Genomic DNA, 20,477 nt, shown 5'->3' on the forward strand with positions numbered 1-20,477 from the left:
GTCTCAGAAACCAAAGTGCACTGACAGCTGCTGGGAAACCCTTTCACTGGGAAGTATCTTCTTGCTATATGGTAACATTTTTGCAAAAATTTCCCATAAATTTAGGATGTGGTTGTTTGAGAAACCAGGAGGGGCAGACCTGATTTTTGGAACCTGTATGTTTCTAACTTAATTTCACTTTTTGAGATTCCGTCCCTTAACAGAACTTCTTCAGACACCTCCAATGCTACTTTTTTAGCTTCATTTAATTCAAAGTTAGACCCAGTCAGATCAAGAGAAGCATTCCTTATTTTGGAAACGAACTCCTGCTGGGTTAGAAGCTAACTTACCACCCTGGTCTTGAGCCTGTCCAAATCATCATACTTCTTCACCAGCTCACCCTTGAAAAATGGGTGAAGAATTTTATAAAATATTTGATATTAAAATAAATTACGTTTCGTCTTCAGAATCTCATTGTAATGCCGTAACCGAAGCTGGAAATCAATACGTCGAGTTGTACAAAAGCACTCATTCGATTGCTGACTTTTATAGTCGGGCTGTTGATCAATTAAATATAATCTCTCAGTCAATGCAGAAAGAAACTAACGATTTAAAAGAAAGAAATAAAGTAATTAAATTTGAGCGAAGCCCCAATGTTGAGTAGTTGCATAACTCTTCTCCGGTCCTATATCCGATCAGAAATTGTTTTTTGTTATACAAATATTCTTTAAACTTCGAGTGCTCCAAGCAGATTATTATTTTTTAGCGGCAGAATATTGTCCCCTGTAGAGATCGGCCTTCACTCATTCGCAATTTTGTTTTTTTAACAAATATTTTTCATTTAAGTGGGCACATAAAGATAAATAAGAATTGGATCAGACAGTAAGAGGTGAAGTGAACTTTGCGTTCGAATTTTTTTTGTTAGTTTTGCATACCAAACTCCTAAAATCTATTTAAGCATCATGTTTATATTTTGAGTTTCTACGTTCTTGAATCTTTCTGGCGCCTATTATTTCTCAGCGTCAATCAATAAAAAGCCATTCACTTTCAGCACTATAGCTTTAACTACATTTAAGTAGAAGCTCGAAAGCGCATTAAATCGAAACGGAGTTCAAATCAACAGATTTGTTCAACAGTTAAAAAATAATTACAATGGGCTCTCCTCAACAAAAAAAATTGAAGAATTAACAGCAGCCTCCAGGTTGTCTAATATAAGGTAACTTTAATTGTTGCAACTTGTTTTAAAAAAATAAGCGTTTTCCGTGACTTGCTAAAGACTTTGAGGAAGATTTGATTAGCTAAAGGTTATATATACACAATCAAGTGTATATTATCTTACATAAACTTTAGCTAGTCAAATAGCGGAGCTACTTTATTTACATCACGAAACCCAGCCAAAAATTAGTTCGCGAAGCCCTCAAGCAGGGATTGTCCGTAAATTAATTGTTCATTGATTTCTGGCGACAATGATTTGCTGATGAATGTTATGAAGAGGTCAGTTGTCCATTTTTTCTTACGTATGTCATGGAATTTAGTATAGTGTTGTGACCAAATCTAAAAATTGTTACTAACTTAACTAAAAAAACCGTTAGTTTAACTAAAATTATTCGACTGACATTTTAGCGTAACTAAAATTAGTCGACTGACATTTTAGCGTAACTAAAATTAGTCGACTGACATTTTAGCGTAACTAAAATTAGTCGACTGACATTTTAGCGTAACTAAAATTAGTTGACTGACATTTTAGCGTAACTAAAATTAATCGACTGACATTTTAGCGTAACTTAAATTAGTCGACTGATATTTTAGCGTAACTAAAATTAGTCGACTGACATTTTAGCGTAACTAAAATTAGTCGACTGACATTTTAGCGTAACTAAAATTAATCGACTGACATTTAAGCGTAACTAAAATTAGTCGACTGATATTTTAGCGTAACTAAAATTAGTCGACTGACATTTTAGCGTAACTAAAATTAGTCGACTGATATTTTAGCGTAACTAAAATTAATCGACTGACATTTTAGCGTAACTTAAATTAGTCGACTGACATTTTAGCGTAACTAAAGTTAGTCAACTGACATTTTAGCGTAACTAAAATGTCAGTCGACTAATTTTTTAATTTGCGAAAAATATTTTATTTACTGTTAACCAAAAAATACTTTCTTAAAAATCTTGTTATGCGTTGAGAAGTGGTTTGAGCACCATGTTTTTAATTATAAATTGCTATAAGTTGCAATTTTTATCTGCAGGGCATCTATTTCAAGGTTCGGTTTTCAGAGTTTTTTAGATTTTTGGAGAAAGCTTTGCGACATATACATTTTGTAATAAAACTCTTCTAATTAGTCCCCCCCTTGTTATTAAGTACTTGTTTTAAATTTCAATGAAAAGCGGTTCAGATCTGGATTTTTTAAATTTCTAATTAAAGTGAATTATAAATTATAAAACACATGTGAAATCAATCAAAAAAAAAAAGAAAAAAAGTGGTGCCATGATTTTGAAAGGAGTGTTATGTGCAGAAGCGTTTTCGGATTTCCTTTATATAATACCTGCAATGATTTTTTGAGAAGTAATAATTCGTAATTTATTTCGTTCTTCAATCATAAAAACGCAGATATTTACAATGACAACAATAAGACAATAAACAGTAAGGCAACTAATGTTTTTTATTATTTCAATATTGTATAATTGAATATATATCTTGTTCAACTCTCAATTTTGTTTTTCTTTTAAAAATTGTTGTTAAAATGCTAATAACGAATTATGTTTTCGGCATAAAATATCAGCTGATTTTGACGGAGTTTTTCTGCTAACAAACCAATTTTTATTTAATTTAAAGAAAATTTGGGGCAATACTAGGTACAAACAAAAAAAATTTATTACCTAATTGTCACAAATTATATAATGTATTTTAAATTTCTTAAAAATAATAAACTTTGATGAATGTCTTTAAATTAATTTATTTATCATATTTCATAATAAGTTCCTATATTTTCATGGTGTAGGTTATTCAGTGTTTTTTTTTTAGCACTAAATCTTGTTTCAGTCAACTAATTTTAGTTAGACTAAAATATTGGTCGACTAATTTTAGTTACGCTAAAAAGTTAGTCGACTAAGTTTAGTTTGACTAAGAATTTAGTCGACTAAATTTAGTTAGACTAAAACTAACATTAACTTCCACCCCTAATTCTGTATGTGTCATGTATGTGTCATGTATGTGTCATGTATGTGTCATGTATGTGTCATGTAAGTGTCATGTATGTGTCATGTATGTGTCATGTATGTGTCATGTATGTGTCATGTATGTGTCATGTATGTGTCATGTATGTGTCATGTATGTGTTATGTATGTGTCATGTATGTGTCATGTATGTATCTTTAACTTCTTATGTATAAAGAGGGTAAGATTACTATTGTTCCAATTTAGTCAATATTGCGTCTCTATGATCGCATCAGTTTTGTCTAAAGCATCCGTTCCACTTCAATTTTTGCCAGAAACTGTAAGAATAAACCATGAGTATTGAGAATATGATTATTGTCTCATACCATTTATTGGTAAACATAGAATTTTTTGAAACAAATTTTTTTTGTTTGCTTCGATGCCTGTTTCAGGTTGGATTTGTTTCACATTAAAATGATACCTGTCTTCTCCTCGCAGAAATATTAATGGACATTTGAGGGCACCATTTTAAATGTATGCCTCTGCGATGCGTAGTAAGCCATATCTTCTTCGTTTTACAATAATGTAACGGCTTGTGTTTGGATTGTCTGCGTCAGAATCTTACACAATTGCAGTTTCGTCTATCTTAAGTGCATTAAACCGACGTTGGTGTACTTTAGTTAGTCTCTTTCGGCTGGAATTATAACTTTGTAATCATCAGAAATCTTTTTGGAAGAGTGCTGTTTTAAATACTTATTTAAAACATGTACCAGAAAAAATCAGTGCGTGTTCTGATGTGATGTTTACGGTAACCGTGCATTATTTTTAATAGCTAATTATTTGAAAATGTCATTGTACTAGTGTTATTTAAAATTTACACAACTCTGTTATCAAAGCAATTAGTTTTAGTTAAAATATCATTAAATCAAGATAAGATGCGAGAAAAAATTTTGCATTTTCTTGCTGGTGTATCAATTAAAACCATTTCTATAGAGTTGCAGATTGCTTTGATAGATGCAGATAGCATTTTAAGGACACTTGTACAATCAAAAGGAAATCTTAAAACGGAAGAAAAAAGGTTTTGTTTGACAAGATCTTCTTAAAAAAGTGAAAGATGCCTTACATAGAAATCCGGAGATTTCTTTTCGAACGTTAGCGAATAAATTTAAGACAAGTGCTTCTAATATACAAAGAGTGAAAAGAAATTGAGGCTGTAAAACTTGTAAAAAAAAAAAGTCCCTCGTCATTAAGAAAAGCAAGAAAATGTTGCAATTCGTCGTTTAAAGCTGCGCTATAAAAAATTGTGGTAAAAAATCTTGTTTAATTATTGATAATGAAACTTATTGTGCTGAATATTTCCGATCTCTTCAAGGACACCAATATTATTGAGCAATTAATTAAAAGAAACTGAATTCCAAATACAAATGCATTGAAAAGCAAAAATTTGCGAACAAATTTTTAGTTTGTCAAACAATGTATGAATGTCGTGAAAGAAGTTCTTGTTTTGTGAATACGGAAACAATTAACACTGAATTATTCATCAAAGAATGCCTTAAGAAGCGTCTTTAAGATCTCATTATTACCTGATATCAACAAAACAATGAACATAACAATGTCTTAGAGGATAACAATTTAATGGCATTCTGAGTTGGAGAATGCTTTTGAAAAGTAAAGCATTTGAGAATCACTGAAGTGTTTAAGTTGATGCATAAACTTTTCGCATGATGGTTTTTATATGGCATTAAAAATGCTGAACATTTTTCATGAGAAATGCCGATTAAATTGAACCGATAGCTGAGTCTGTAATTTTAATGGTGAAAATTTGATGGGCAAGTTTTTCATTCAGCGGTAAAAATGAAAGTGAAGGGGTTGCTTTTACTTTCAAAAATTATTTTATTATGTGAGTGAAAATTATTTATTTGTTAAAATGTTAAGACTATTTTTGGTTTGAGTTTGGTTTATTAGAATACAATTAGAATACCGCTTTTCGCACTGAAGAACAACTTTTTTGACTGCCAAGCAGTCAACGTGTTTTGGATGATCAACTGCTGAGAATGAGCAGTGAACTTGTTTTGAAGATAAACTTGCAGATTTTAAGAAAGAAGTGAGCCAACTATACTGTGTCACAAGAAGCAAGTCAACTGTATAATTCCAACTACAGCGCTATTACGCTCTCCTTGTCAGCCCTGATTTCAATTTCCTGTTAAAAGTTATTTCTTAAAAGTAAAAGTTATTATTTAAAAGTAATTTCCTGTAAAAAGTGTTTGTTTCACGAAAAAGATGCCGCTGTTTGACCAAGATTTCGATTGACTTTATTTGCTGAAAAATCAGAAAATACTTATATACTTGTGTATAGCTAAACAACTGATCTAGTTATTAGATTTCTTTTCCAATACTAATGAAACAGTTTTTGTTTTTGAGAAGAGCAAACACATATTAAAAAAAAAACATTGAAAGCAACTTTTATGTTCAAACTTACATCTTTAAATAAATACTTAAATTGTAAAAATATATAAAAATCAGTATAGTACAATAAATTCATTGTGATACCTGGTGCTTTTATTTGAATCTTTAATCATTAGGTGTTGGCTTTAATTATCTCTTGGTGTGTACAGACTTATTTGTTTTGTAGTGTTTTATGTATCAGCATACTCAGGAGAATCAGAAAATGCGGGTGACTCGGAGTCAGAATTATCAGGAGATTTAATAAGTATTGACACATCATGTGAACCAAGAAGTCAGGTAAGCTCTAACCTTACAGTTTGCTTTAAACACAGTTTTATTAATGTTTGAACTGTGTTTTAGGGTAAGCTGGCATCAGTGTCGTTTATTTAAAACAAAAATTATGATTTGGAAATGATGTTTTTTAATATAAAACTTAATTTTCAGGCAGATTAGTTTTAGATGATGGTACCAAATATTTTACTTTTAAATATTAATAGAATGCAATAAAAATACAAGATTTGTTATTTTCTTTATGTGATTTCAAATAATCATAGTAATAAATTAGTGATGCCAGAAACAGGACATAAAATTAGAAAACAATTCTACTTTTAGTATTTCTGAGTTTATAAGAATTGTAAAATACCTTATTTCCCAATTAGCTACCATTAAAGAAATCAATTCACACGGGAATATTATTGAAATAACTAAAAGCATTAAATGCAACTTACACCAAAGTATTCTGACAGAGACCGTGCCGAGAATCTGATTCCATTAAGTCTAGCTCTATTGAGAAAAAAGCAAATGCACTTTTGCATAGAACCACTTTTGCATAGAACAAAAACCCTTTGGAAAAAAGTAAAGAATATTGCACGGGAAGAAACAAAATGGAAGACAAAAGAGCATATTAAAACCCAAAAAAGTGATCATATAAATGATTTAATAAATAATCATAGAAGTCAAGCCAGGTTCCACACTCTTAGTATGAGAGTATTCTTTACGTGGACAATAAATCTTGAGTTTCTCTGAAAATTCTAGTTGGTTTATTCACTATAAACATTTTTTGACATAAAGATGAAAGATGAACCAGAGGAGACATAAAGATGAAAGATGAACCAGAGGAGACATAAAGATGAAAGATGAACCAGAGGAGACATAAAGATGAAAGATGAACCAAAGGAGACATAAAAATGAAAGATGAACCAGAGGAGACATAAAGATGAAAGATAAACCAGAGGATGCCCCGTTTCACATCGCTTCTCAACAGAGAGTTTTTTGAAACTATCCTATAAGTGTAACAGAAATTGTAGCTACCTACGTACCAAGATCCCAGTTTCACTGTAAAATATAAATGTGCGTCAAAAAACCAAAATCGATTTTTCAGACTGGAGCCAGATTAAAATCTATTTCGGTTTTTTGAAAATCACAAATAATTCGTTTTCAAAAAACTCAAATAAGTTTTTTGAAAAATCAATATTAGCTTTGTTTAGTCGATATTTCAACAAACCAATATTTGCATTTTGATAAAAATCTACCGGTTACCGTATTTCCCATTTGTAGAGAGTTTTGAATGTTATGAAAAAACAAAATCTAAATCCCGAAAATATAGGCGCGTACTACACACGCGTATGCTTGCTAGAGTCAATTACTCGCACGAAGATAAATAGAAGCAAAAAGTTTTGGGTTTTTCAAACCAAAACGCGCACATATACTAATTAAAATAAAAGATTTGAGTTTAAAAAACCAAAATAACGTATAACTTTATCTTACGATTCTATGACCGAAACAAAAAAAAAGAAATAAGTATTATTAGCAAAAATTGCTTTATTTTGTTATTACGTCATTAAAAAAGACGAAACACAAGGGGGAAGTGGTTTTCCATTTTTCAGATTTGTGGTTTTTAAACTAATGCGTTTAATGAAACTAATATTTTCAGGTGTTGTTTTCTGTTACTTCTAACTTTACCTCAAACTCGACCAGTTAATTCATTTCAGATTTGAGATGTTCATCTTCATTTCTGATCAACTCTTTGGTTTCTTTTTGGTATTGGAGATTTAGGGGTCTATAATAATGTGTAATAGAAAGCTTCTTATTCAACCATACTGCTTCCTTCATAATGGTTAACTTAAGTGGAAAAAAGCTGTCTGAAAAAAACTTTGCTTGTTAACTTGGACCTCTTCAATACTTGTATCAGTAAGTTTTTGTTTATACATACTTCAGAGACACCATCACAACCCCCTTTAAAGTGAAGTACCCCTTCAAACTTTTCCCCACTCTAAGCAAATATTCTAATAGAGTTTTGGCATTCAGTAAAAGTTAGTCTCCTTTTCGGAATATGGTTAAATATACACTGAAGAGGAGTTAAAGCAGATATTTCTGTCAGAAATACAATCTCAGGATAACATTTCTGTCTTTCATTCTTAATTTCATGAAGTAAAGAATAGATATCTGCATTCTGTATTATGGATGAATTTCTGATCATTTGATATTGTTCATCGGAAAAATCATATTGAATTTAAAGCTTAAGGCATCTTCAATCTTCCGTTTTATTGGAAAACTAACCTCTATGCTTTTAACTTTGCCAGGATTTATAGTAGGCTGCAGTGAAGATCTTAACAAAAATTTTTTTTTAATTGTTTTAGTTAGCCTGGATGTTGGAAAGTTGTGAATAGTTATCATAAATGTTGGGTAAAAATATTATTTGTCTATTGTTTCGTCTTGAGGTGCCCCAAGCCTTTTTAAAATTACGAATATTCGGTTTTTTATTTTTGTTTATTAAATTTTGAAATTGTTACAACTTTTTTTTTAGAATTTTAACTGGCCTAGGTGTTGATACTGTTGATTGTTGAATGTTGATTTTTGTGAATTAACATCGTAAATGTTATGTTAAATTAATATTTGTCTACATTGTTATCTTGAGATGCACGCAAAAGTTTAAAAATTGTGAAAATATAGCTTTTTTCCTCTTTTTTTTTATTTAAAAAATGTAGCGCTCTATAATATTAATATTTTCTCAGCATTTGTGTTTGTGCCTCCATCTGGTGAATCAATTTGAAGTATTGCATATACAACATTGAATAAATATTAGATATTCTATCAATTATTATAAATATAATACAGTTTTGGAATATCAAGAATCGACTTTCAACGAAATAAGAAAATGCCGACTCAGACTCGAAATCAGAACATTTGTCCTGTATTTGGCAAAACTAAACGGATGAGTAAAAATCTTTTACCAAAATACAGGGATATTATTAAACACTTTATGCTAGTGCGACAAGAACTGACTGATGGACAAGCCAAAGAAGCAACAGTTAATGTAACTTCCAACAAAGTATGAGAAAACTTGGCACAGAGGATCAATACCGGTTACATCACTTCAGCAAATAGTGGCGAAAATAAAAGATGATCATGACAAATTCAGGACTTTAATGAAACCTTGCAAACAAAGATCCAAAGATTCAAACTATCTGCATAAAATTGAATTATTCAAGAAAGACTCGGATCGTATGTTTGATATTGCAGCGTGTAAAAGTAAAGATCTTTCAACGTGCACCTGTGAAAAGATTCGTAAAGTTCCAATCAATGAAAGAGTATTCCTTGTCGATCAACGAAATGAAAGAAAAATGATGATAGGCAATGTTGAAATTTAAACCGACAAAACAACAAGAACGGAAACTGAAGAGAAAACATACAGATGCATCAAGAATGTTGAATTTTAAATGTGCAGTCAGCCCGAGTGCTGGAAGTTGTGTTTTGAAACAATATTACAGTTCTGATGAATGTGATGATGCTTCTGATTTAATTCTGTTGGAACATTCAGATGACGAAGAAACTGAACCTATAACAGTGCCACTACAAGCTGATACATGTTCGTCAAAAACAAACTCTCAAATGCGACACCCGCTCCCAGTATTAGCTCGTGAATGGGATAGATAGGGAGTATCGGATTGTTCAGCTGCAGCTATAGCGTCAGCTATTGGGGTTGATTTTCGTATTATTAATGAATAAGATTCGTCTGTGGTAATTGATCCAAGCAAGATTCGCCGAGAAAGACAGAAAAATAGGAAAAGTTTACAAACTGATGCAATAAAAAAAAGTTGAAGGGTTGTATTTCGATGGCCGAAAAGACAAAACCAGAAATCAAATTATGAAAGGTGATAAATTTTTATCCAGTAACAGAAACAGAAGAGCACATTGTGTTAATAAAAGAACCTGATTCGCAATACCTGGGTCATATATAAACATAAGAAGGAACATCACTAAATTTAACAAATAAGATTGTGGAATTTTTAGATAAAAATGAGATTGATACAAGGACATTGGTAGCAATAGGTTGTAATGGTACCAATGTTAACACTGGATGTTGTGGTGGCGTTATTAGACTGATTGAAGAACATTTTAAGAAGTCGATACACTGGTTTAAATGTTTACTACACATGAATGAATTACCGCTCAGGCATCTTATGATGGCGTTACACATGGACCAAATTCATTTTCTGGCCCAATCGGAAAACAGTTAAAAGAATGCGACATGCCAGTAGTAACCTTTCAACCCATTGAAGGTAATGTTTTGCCAAACATTGATCCAAACGAACTGAGCACAGATCAGAAGTACCTACTTGAAATATGTCAAGCAATCAATAGTGGCCAATGCAGCAGCGATTTGGGCAACCGTAAACCAGGACCAATGTGTCATTCTCGCTGGTTAACAACCGCCAATCGGATTCTTCGATTGTATATTTCAAAAGAATGTCCAGACAAACACTTGATAACACTTGTAACATACATAGTAAAAGTGTATGCACCTATATGGTTTGAAATAAAGTCAAAATCGTCATGTACAGATGGAAGTCGTCATCTTTTTCAGATCATTCATTATACCAGATACTTGTCTACGAATCTGAAGAGAATTGTTGATCCAGTAATACAAAGAAATTCTTATTTTGGTCATCCTGAAAACCTGCTGATAGCAATGGCAACAGACGAAAGACCACACATTCGTCAACTAGCTCTAAGACGTGTGCTTGCGGCAAGATCCAGCAACAATAAAACAGATACTGAACCTAGAGTGTTTAAGGTGCCGTTGCTAAACTTCGAAGCACAAGATTACACAGAAACAATCAGTTGGTCATCAAACAAACGCACAGAACCGCCAATGTTTCAATCCTTTCCATCCAATCAACTTGAAGAAAACATTCGATCTTCAAAAATGTTACAATTTCAATCATTTCCATGCCACACACAGGCCGTTGAACGGGGGATTAAGCTTGTGACAGAAGCGTGTACTGCCGTGTGTGAACCCCAGCGTGACGGTTTCATTCGTGCACGAAGAAAATCACGTTTAGCCATGAAAGTGTTCAATACAAAGTCAGATTTTTGTTTAATCAAATAACTGTTTATGACTGTTCGACGTTGGTAACATTAAAATAAAGAATTCAAGATTTAGGGCTGTAACTAAACAAAAAGATAAAACTGTTATAGTTCTACCTCTGCATTTTTTTAACTTTTAAAATTGTGAAGTTTTAAACTACTATGAAAATGTTGATTTTAAAAGTATTAAGGCTTTAAAACTGATTTTATTTTCAAACTTAATTATATAATTATAACTTAATTACATAATGCTATTATGGAAAATGGTGTGAAGAACTACTTGTTGCATGCATATTGCATAATGCATAATTGCATATTGCTTATATTGGATACAATGCATACAATGTCATACATTGTATACGTATAGCGTCACCTATAATTTATGATTAGTTGAAGAAAAAAATAGAAAAACTAGAAAAATGCCATATATGTGCATATCATATCTTTTATGATTTGATAACCTGTTTTAGACACAGGCAATAGCATAACAAAATTTAAAAAAATATATATATTTCTTTTAAATATCATATTTTACAAAACAATATTAGTTTAAAAAATTTTTGGGGCACCTCAAGATAATACCCTAAAGAACTAATATTTTAACGCAGTGCTTTTAGTATCAGTGCACAACTTTTGCACACCCAGGCTAACCAAATCTATGAAAAAATTTTTTTCACTGCAGCCTAATTTATAGTACTTTTTATGACAAAAACAAAATCTTTCTTGGTTGGATCACCAGAGGCTTTCTTATTGAAGCAAATATCCATGCTTCAGCAGGATGTTCAGCCTTGGTAACCTTAAACAAGATAATATTTAATAGTTAAGTGATAAACTACTTTTTGAGTTGGTTTGAATTTCATAGATTTATTAATACCTTAGATCTTTTGCTTCTCTCACTTATATCTTCCAAGTCCTTGTTCTTTCTATCTGGACCTGCAGCAATGTTTTTTCTGTTAACACTTTTTTTCTTTATCCAACCACATTTGCTCATGTGCCAGAAGTCTTGAGAAGGTTATTGAATGTTTCAGCAATTTAGATTTGAATTTACATTTAAACATTGATAGAGCTCTCTTTAGAATTATCATTTTAAGTTCATGAATACATCCATGGTCTAAATCCTCCAATCTATGAAACTCAAGTAGAAGAGCCTCAAGTAAGTTATCATGATTAATTCCTAACTCTTGAATGATAGGAACTAAATGTATTTTCATGATAAATTTAAGCAATTAACTATTATTCGCTATTTTGTACGTAAGCTTTATTTTTAAACGTATAATTCAGGCAGTAAGCAATCAGATTATGCAACTTTTGGTTTTTGAGATTTGAAATTTAAAATGTTTTTTTTGAGAATGAACTTTGGAATGTTTGCTTTTGAGTCATGACAAATTACCTCTGTAGTGCTTATGTAGTGTGAAAAATGTATGAAAAACTAACATGAAATTTTACATTTGACTTTTTTTAAAAGGTTGTATATTGAATTGGGCCAAATTCCGGGAACTGATTTTTTTACGTTAAGTAAGATGAACTGATTTTTTTAAATTAAGTTACGATGAACAAAATATTTTCACTAGTCATACTTTTGATAAAACTCTAACCGCGTCAGACATGTTTTACGCTTCTCTCCTCTGAAAACAGATCTGCCGAAACCGCCCGCAAGTTAAAGAATTAAAACCTAGCAAATCTTAATCGTAGTATTGTTATTCGAAGATTGTTTGATCTGGGACATGTTTATCGTATGGTATGAAAAAACCATTAATCAGTAAGAAGAACAAGAAAGCCCGGTTAAAATTTGTTAATAAGGATTATCAAAAATAGGAAAAAAGTGGCTTTCTCAAACGAATCTAATTTGAATCTTTTTACTAGTAATATTAGACAATTTAAAACACGATGGAGGAAGTGTGATCGTTAGCGTTAGGGAAACTTTCTCTTCATAAAGGAGTCGGTCCACTGCACAGTAAGTCAAAATACAAAAAAACTGGCATACCCCCCACACCCCCCCTAAAAACAAAACAAAAACAAAAAACAAAAAAAAAAACAAAAACAAAACAAAACAAAACAAAACAAAAAAGCAAAAAACAATTGCTTGGAACTTATAAATTGAGATATGATGTAACTAATACAACCAGAAGACTGAAACTATTAGCTTTTTGATAAACTTTTGAGGTTTCGCCTATTTTCACCTTTTTCTGTGACCTTTTATTTTAATTGATTTTATTGTGAAACTCCCGCACAAAATGCTCGTTTTAGTATCACACTTTTAATGTTGATACGTGTAAAAACAGTTCAAACTTTGATTTGAAGACATATTTTTACGATACTAAGAAACTATAAACAATATTTTTGACACTATATTTTGATTTAAGTCATTCCTAAGATCTTGAAGAAAGTGCCCTAAAATGATTTTTTTTTTTGAATTTGTTTAACCATGAGATCGGTCGAACAAGTAACAGATCCCACTATATTCCATAGTAATTTTAATATTGTCCCATTAATAGGTGTAAATGAAAGCAGAAAAAAAACAAAAAACATTTCCCTGAACTTGCCCCAATTTAATATACGACCTTTTAAAAAAAAGTCGAATGTAAAATTTCGTATTAATTATTTTTCACATATTTTTCACACTTCATTAGCCCTACAGAGTTAATTTGTTTTAATTCAAAGACCAACATTTAAAAACTCATGCTCAAACAAATTGTGCTAATTTTCAAACCTAAAATACCAAAATTTGTATGATTTGACGGCCTACTGCCTGAATTAAACGTTTAAAAACAAAACTTGCGTACAAAATGACAAATAATAGTTCACTCTTACATTATGAAAAGAATACATTTAATTCCTATCATTCAAGAGTTAGGCATTAATCATGATAATTTACTTGAAGCACTTCTGCTTGAGTTTAGTGGATTGGAGGGTCTAGACAATTAAAATATTGATGAACCTGAAATAATGAATCTCAAGAGAACTTTATCAATTTTTAAATGTACATTCAAACCTAAATTAATGAAACATGCAAGAACCTTCTCAAGACTTCTGGAACATGAACAAGCCTGTTCGGATAAAGGAATAACAGTTACTTTAACAAAGACTTTAGAGTTGGTCCAGGTAGAAAGGATATGGACTAGGAAAATTCAAGTGAGCGAAGAAATCTGAAGTTGTAATAAATCAATTGAATTCAAACCCTTTCATAAAAAAGTTTTCTCACCTAAATATTAAATATTATCTTGTTTATGGTTGGCAAGTTGGCTCAACATCCTGCTGAAGAAATGGCATTAGCTTCAATAAGAAAGCCTTCTGGAGATCCTACCAAGAAAAATTTTGATGTTTTTTTAAATAAATGAATAAGAAACGTTACTGGCCGGAAACTTTATTACTAAACTGTAGATGTTGGTAACTTTTCGTTAATATTCGTCAAAAAACCGAAAAACATAATGCTGATGCTTACAAAAAAATAAATGTCCCAGGAGTTTCCCCAAACTGTTTAGATTTTTGATCAAATTTATGACAACAAAAAATAAAAAGAATAATAAAAAAAGAGTTTTAATAATTGCTCAATGTGTTTAATAATGATGATAACAGAAAGATCTTCTTGTTAAGCTTAATAGGATGTTTATCAAGAAATTTTCTGAAGTATCATCAAGAAAAATTGAAGTTAATTTTATTAACTGCTGGAAGTTTAAGGTTTAACATAAAGGCACGGTGACCTGCTGAAAGGCGAATTCTGGTTTAATGCAGCTTCAATAGATAAAATGTGTAAGGAAAATGCATCCAAATTTACTTAAGCACGGTACATGTACAAAGCATATAAGTGATGATATTTTTTTAAATACTTAATCAAAAAAGTATGTTTAGAATAAGTGCTTTTAAAAGTAAAAAAATCCCTTTAACATTTGTCCAACAGTTCTTCGTAGAGGGAAACTTTAAGGTTGCACCATCTTTTTTCTATCATTTGTATAGCATTTGTGCATCTCTTGATAAATCAACAAGGTTATCTGTGTATTTCCTTGTCATTAAAGTCAGAAGCAAGTTAGATAAAACTATTGTATAAGTTAAGCAACAACTACATTAACTTAGCCAGGTGAACTTGTCATTTTACATATATAATACCCTTAGTAATTTTAATTTTACCTTTAGTAATTGAATGTAATATAATTTTTATAAACTAATTTCTGCATTAATCAACTTTTTTAAAAAACAGGTTTAATTGAAGCCAATTAGTTTTCTCCACCCTCCAAAGAAAACTTGGTCAAAATTCATGCTTGGAAACATGTATATAAATCTATAAACTTAAATAAATCTCAGACATTTATTTAAATTCAACCAATGTAAAATTTTCTTTAAAAATTTTAAAAATTTGCACTTAACCTGGTAGAAAGCATTTGAAATTTTGTCAGTAAACTATTTAAAATTTGATAACTGCAATGCAGCCATTTTGAAAGTTCATCTCAACAACAAAAGGTTTTTATGTAAATTTGCATTTTAATTGTGTTAAAACCAGTTGTGATTACAATATAGATTAAATAAATATAGTTTCTATTTATTTTCATGAGGTTCATAATTGATGCTTTTATGCATTAGGATGGGGATATTATTCAGTTTGATGAAAACTGTTTCCTTAAATCTGCATTTGGTAAATATGTTGGAGAAATGGATTCAAATTCTAGAAGATTTTTACATCCTGAGTAAGTCATTGTTATTTCTCAGATTGTTTCTTTCTTCATGTTAAGTTCCACAATGGCTTTTTATAAAAATCAGAAGTATGCATAACTGTATAAAATAAAGGTTTTCTTTTTCCAAGACAACCTTTCACTCTATTAATACTAAAATAGTACTGATCTGTAAAAAAGATCAGTACTATTTTAGTATTAATAGAGTGAAAGGTTGTCTTGGTGTTACTCAATATATTTGTAAATTTTTTAATATATTTTCAATAAATAGATTTAAAAAAAAAACTTAGTTGTTAAAAATGTTTTTGAATATCTCTTTATAGTAAATAAATTACAATTATCCTGTTGTTAATATGATTTTTTTTTCTTTGCGTATTTAATGTTAACAATTTTATTTTTTAGAACATTGAAGTGCACATCTTTTTCAAAAGAAGGGGAATATAAGAAGTTTGAGTGCACTTCTCAGAGCTTTGAAATTTTGTCTCCCAGAGAAGGGAATCAGAAAATTTATAATGTAGAAATAACAATCAAGACAAATGACACAAGCTATAAAAGTATGGAAATTATAATGAGTGGAGATCAAAATGCTAAGGTAAAAATTAGCTTCTTGATTTGCATCAGTATAATTTTCCTTATCTGTGTAAATAAAATAAAGATATAAAAAATAAAGAGTCTTATCTTATAATAAAAAGTTTGATTTTAAAAAAGCTTTTCATATTTTTATAATAAACTCATGAAATCAAATTACAAATATTTGTAATTTGATTTCATGAGTTTATTATGCTATATATTTCATGAGTTTGTTATGCTATATCTTTGTAGTTACATTATGACTCTTTAACCTCTTTTCTCACCCTCCAAACCCAGCTTTTATCTACTTTTAAGAACTTTGCATTGTCTGGAATGTGTTTGTAGTGAATTACAACTAACACACTTTTTTTTGTGCACTTGTGATTTTTGAATTCATTTTTTGAAGCCAATTTTAAAAAATCATTTCAACTTTGTTATGTGGGCTACAAGCAGTATGTTTGAATTTTATTGTTAACTAATACGCAGGTCTTGTAATATTGTTTTTCTAAATACATCTCACATACTTTTAATGTTTATCTTTAGTTTTATAACAGTATTTGAAACAAAATCTACAAAATTTTACAATAACTTTGTTGTAAAATTAACCAATCTTGTGAAATATTAAAATATATATAAAAAATATATCTTGTTTACTATTTATGTTGCTTTTTTGTTATTAGTTTTTTACTTAATGGTTGCAACAGTTGCATTTAACCAAAATTTTTTAAATAAATGAAAAAAGAATTTTCTTTTGGTTGTTAAATTTTATTATATTAAAATTTAAATGTTTAACAAAGAGTTAGTTACTGAATTTTACATAAGTACAAAGTTAACCTTTTTTAAATAAGGCCAGAGAAAAATTACAACTGATGATTGATTGTACCCATGCTTTCATATAATCATGTATTCATTAAATCTTAACAGAAAAATCATTTCCAAGAATATATTAATAAAAAAAGAAAGCTTTTCATTTGTTTTGCTTCACTAAACTTTTTCTTCACACCAAGCCTATGTTCTGTGAAAGTATTTTTTAACAAAAGTAATGCTTTTTCATTTAATTTATTTTGAATAGAGTTTTAAAATTGAAGTCATTCTTGTTTTGCTTAAACTTTTTAACTGAATTTGTAGAAGTGTAGAAAGTTTGACCAAAAAAAATATTTTTGCTTTAAAGATATTAAAAATAGTAATTATTACAAATAATGAAAGTTTATAAAATTTATTGAAAAAACTAAAATTTTTTCAGGTCCTAAAAAATGCTAGCAACAACGATATACAAGTTGATCTTTCTGTTGGTAATATTCAAGTAGCAGATTATTTAAGGCAACATTTTGGAGTCACTTATGCTGATCTTAATACTAGCAACATATTAGGCAACCTTTTTCCATTTAATTTAAACCAAGTTAAATTGACAGCAGTACTGAACCCTAATCATTATGTTGAAGTTATATTTTGGTAAGTTGATATTCATAGTTTATTAAACAATTTCATTTAGTATGATTTAAAGTTTATTTGATTCATTTATAAGTGTGTTTGGTTAGGCTAAAAAATTATTATCCTTTTTATATTATATCCTTACATCCTCTAAATTATTATAGTATATATCCTTTAAAATATTTTTTTAGTGTAAACTACTTCATAATCATTACTTATCTAAAACTAATTCATAATCATAAAGTTGCACAAAAACTTTTTTTAAAAGTCTTGTCTCCTAAAAACCTTTAGGTGATTGTGACATACCTACAGGTTATGCACAAACATAGTTTTTGTTTAACTGTATCACAGAGGAACTCATTTATATGTTTACCTATTTAATCATGTTTATATTCTTCATAAGCCATTAAATTCAACAAAATTAAAAATATTTTGCTCCTGACTTTCTTTTGTATTCAACTGCTGGTGCATCACATTACAGTGTCCAACAGTAGCCAGTAAACTTGATGGATTTTAGTTCCCCTGGTATTGTCTCTCCATTGTAGCAATGTCCTGGTGAAACCGCTCACTGTGTTCATAATTGACAGCACTGTGTGAATCTTGAGTGACATGTTAAACTTCAACTTAGTTTGACACTCTGTAATTGCCAAGAAAATTGTGAACAATGTTTTTGAAGGCTTTCCAGGCAATTTTTTCCTGGCCAACTAACAGCTCTTCAAACTTGTCACTCATATCATATCTGATCTTGGGACCAAGAAAAATGTCTTCTTTGATCTTCATCTCACTTATTCTTGGAAACATCTTAAATAGCAAAAACCTTCACTTTCTTTGTTCAATTCTTTGTTCAATTCTTGGCTATTTTAAGTACAATTGAAACAATTGTACTTAATATAGCCAAGTTTCAGTCCCATTAATAGAGCAAAGATATTCTAGTTGTACCTGCTATACTGGATGTGTTTGAACAACAGTTCCATATTCTCATAATTTCCTTCATGTGTGCTGCGTACCCAACAGGTACTGGCGAATAAATCTTGCCATTGTGTAGCAAAACAGCTTTCAAGTTTTTTATTGACAAATCAATGAAGAGATGCCACTCTTCTGCATTGTGATCACAATGCAAGGTCAAGAATAAACCTTCAATGTCACAATAGAAACAGAGACTATTGACTTGTGCAAAAAATTTGGTTATATAATAATGTTGGCTTATAAACCTGGTGACAGCAGATACCAATTTAGAAACTCGGTTTTTGCTTTTGGCAGACCCAAATCTCTAACCAATCCAAATTGTTCAATTTTGATTGTGTTATCAGATGTGGATCTCCTGATGAACAGAGTTCAAAATCTGGCTGGTTTTTCTATGGTCCAATCCTCAGATGGTTTTGGAATTGGGAGACTGTCATCATGTGGCACAGGTCTCATTGCTGAAGGCAGATTAGTATATTTAATTGACTTCTTGCTTTAGGCAGAGAAACCAGATAAATTAATCAAACAAAAATAACAGTCTGTCACATGGTCTTTTTGTTCTTGCTGAATCATTAGAACAGTAAACAGCATATTCTAACAAGTGCCTCTGAGCCAGACTCTTAGATTGACAGTGCATGTTGTACAGCAAATGTGAGGCACCTATTCTTTGTTTTTGGTCATTGATTTTGCAGCTGAAATACAAATGAAAAGCTTTCTTCACAAGAGTAGTTATGGAACGTTTTTGAGATGCAAATGTATATTTGCAACAGATATAGCAGTATATATTGCAACTATTACAACATTGATGAGGCATAGCTAGACAGCTAAATGCCTATAACATTAAACTTACTGTTTTATTGATACTGACACTGTACTTCACTAAAATGATGTACACATACACACTAGCTTTCTGATATAACCAAATATGCAAGCCATCTTCATAACATGCTAAGAAAGCGCCCATCTCATTCTGACTTGTCCAGGCATGCCCAACATGTCATATTTTCAAAGAAAAGCTTCCATCTTGTTCTGATTATACATGCCTTGACATCCTCAAGCTGCTCAAACTGTTGCTGATGAGTCACTTACTGGAGTGATATGTTTGGATAAAAATTCAAGCAAAAATGATGATAAAACTAAAAATTTCTCTTAAACAGGGTGTGATACTCATATTTTGATGTGATATTCATAATCAAAACACAAAAATTTATATGAAAAATCTAACATTGTTCAAGCTGCAAAAACATTGTTGCTCGATGTAATTACTGAGTTATCTTCATATTTTAGGCCAGCTGGCAACATGAATTAAAAGCACAAAAGTGTATGTAGTTGTGAAACTTATTCTCTGCATGCTTTCCAGAATTTATTTTGAAGTTTTTGAATTTTTGAAATATAGTCAAATATTTTTTTGCATATAAATTCTCTTTTGTTCTATCTTTCATGAGGTTGGGGTTAATCTCTGCAATCTGATTTTGTTGATTTTTTAATTATTTTTTCTTATATAAATCTTGTTTGTTTTTCTTAAAAATATAAACATGATAAAGATCCATTTTCTAGTAATTTATGCAACAAGTTCAAAGATATGCATTAAATTTTAATGTTTTATTGTATGCATTTAAATGTAAAGTTTTAAGTTACTGCAGCTTTAAAGTAAAATAGTAGTAAGTACTAAATGCTGTTTTCATCTTTTTATTCTCATAAATTTTTTCAGTTATTTTGTGGCTTTAATTCTTTTTATCTACTGAATGAAACTTAGTTGAAAAGAGTTTCAAAGCTTGTGCTTAGTTTTTAAATTCCTAGTAAAACAACTTTAAATAATTCAAATATTTTTATTTCATAACTTGATATTGCACAATTGTATCTTCTTGTTGTATAATTACTTGATTTATAAACTGCT

At 30.3% G+C, this 20,477-nt stretch overlaps 1 protein-coding gene and 1 pseudogene across 6 annotated transcripts in view; both read left to right on the forward strand.

The window, feature by feature from the left end:
- The first annotated feature begins 4,669 nt into the window (after positions 1 to 4,669).
- The window catches only part of LOC149891864 (uncharacterized), a 29,057-nt gene continuing 13,249 nt past the window's right edge, over positions 4,670 to 20,477 (forward strand). The window contains exons 1-6 of one of the 6 annotated variants that reach the window (XM_090078435.1): positions 4,905 to 5,037; positions 5,770 to 5,879; positions 8,222 to 8,267; positions 15,528 to 15,631; positions 16,019 to 16,208; positions 17,430 to 17,638. In XM_090078435.1, coding sequence (XP_089934561.1) covers positions 15,597 to 15,631; positions 16,019 to 16,208; positions 17,430 to 17,638 — 434 coding nt within the window. In that variant the 5' untranslated portion in view covers positions 4,905 to 5,037; positions 5,770 to 5,879; positions 8,222 to 8,267; positions 15,528 to 15,596. Of the gene's footprint in view, positions 5,038 to 5,769; positions 5,880 to 8,221; positions 8,268 to 14,423; positions 14,737 to 15,527; positions 15,632 to 16,018; positions 16,209 to 17,429; positions 17,639 to 20,477 lie in introns of those variants that run through there. The other 5 variants (XM_090078432.1, XM_090078437.1, XM_090078433.1 and 2 more) reach the window with 5 other exon arrangements.
- Positions 8,740 to 9,643, forward strand: LOC149891865 (uncharacterized; annotated as a pseudogene).

Source organism: Hydra viridissima, unplaced genomic scaffold (assembly GCF_058129835.1).
Source record: "Hydra viridissima isolate aposymbiotic clone 2 unplaced genomic scaffold, HvirCarnegie_v1 scaffold_2, whole genome shotgun sequence".
Taxonomy (NCBI): Eukaryota; Metazoa; Cnidaria; class Hydrozoa; order Anthoathecata; family Hydridae; genus Hydra; species Hydra viridissima.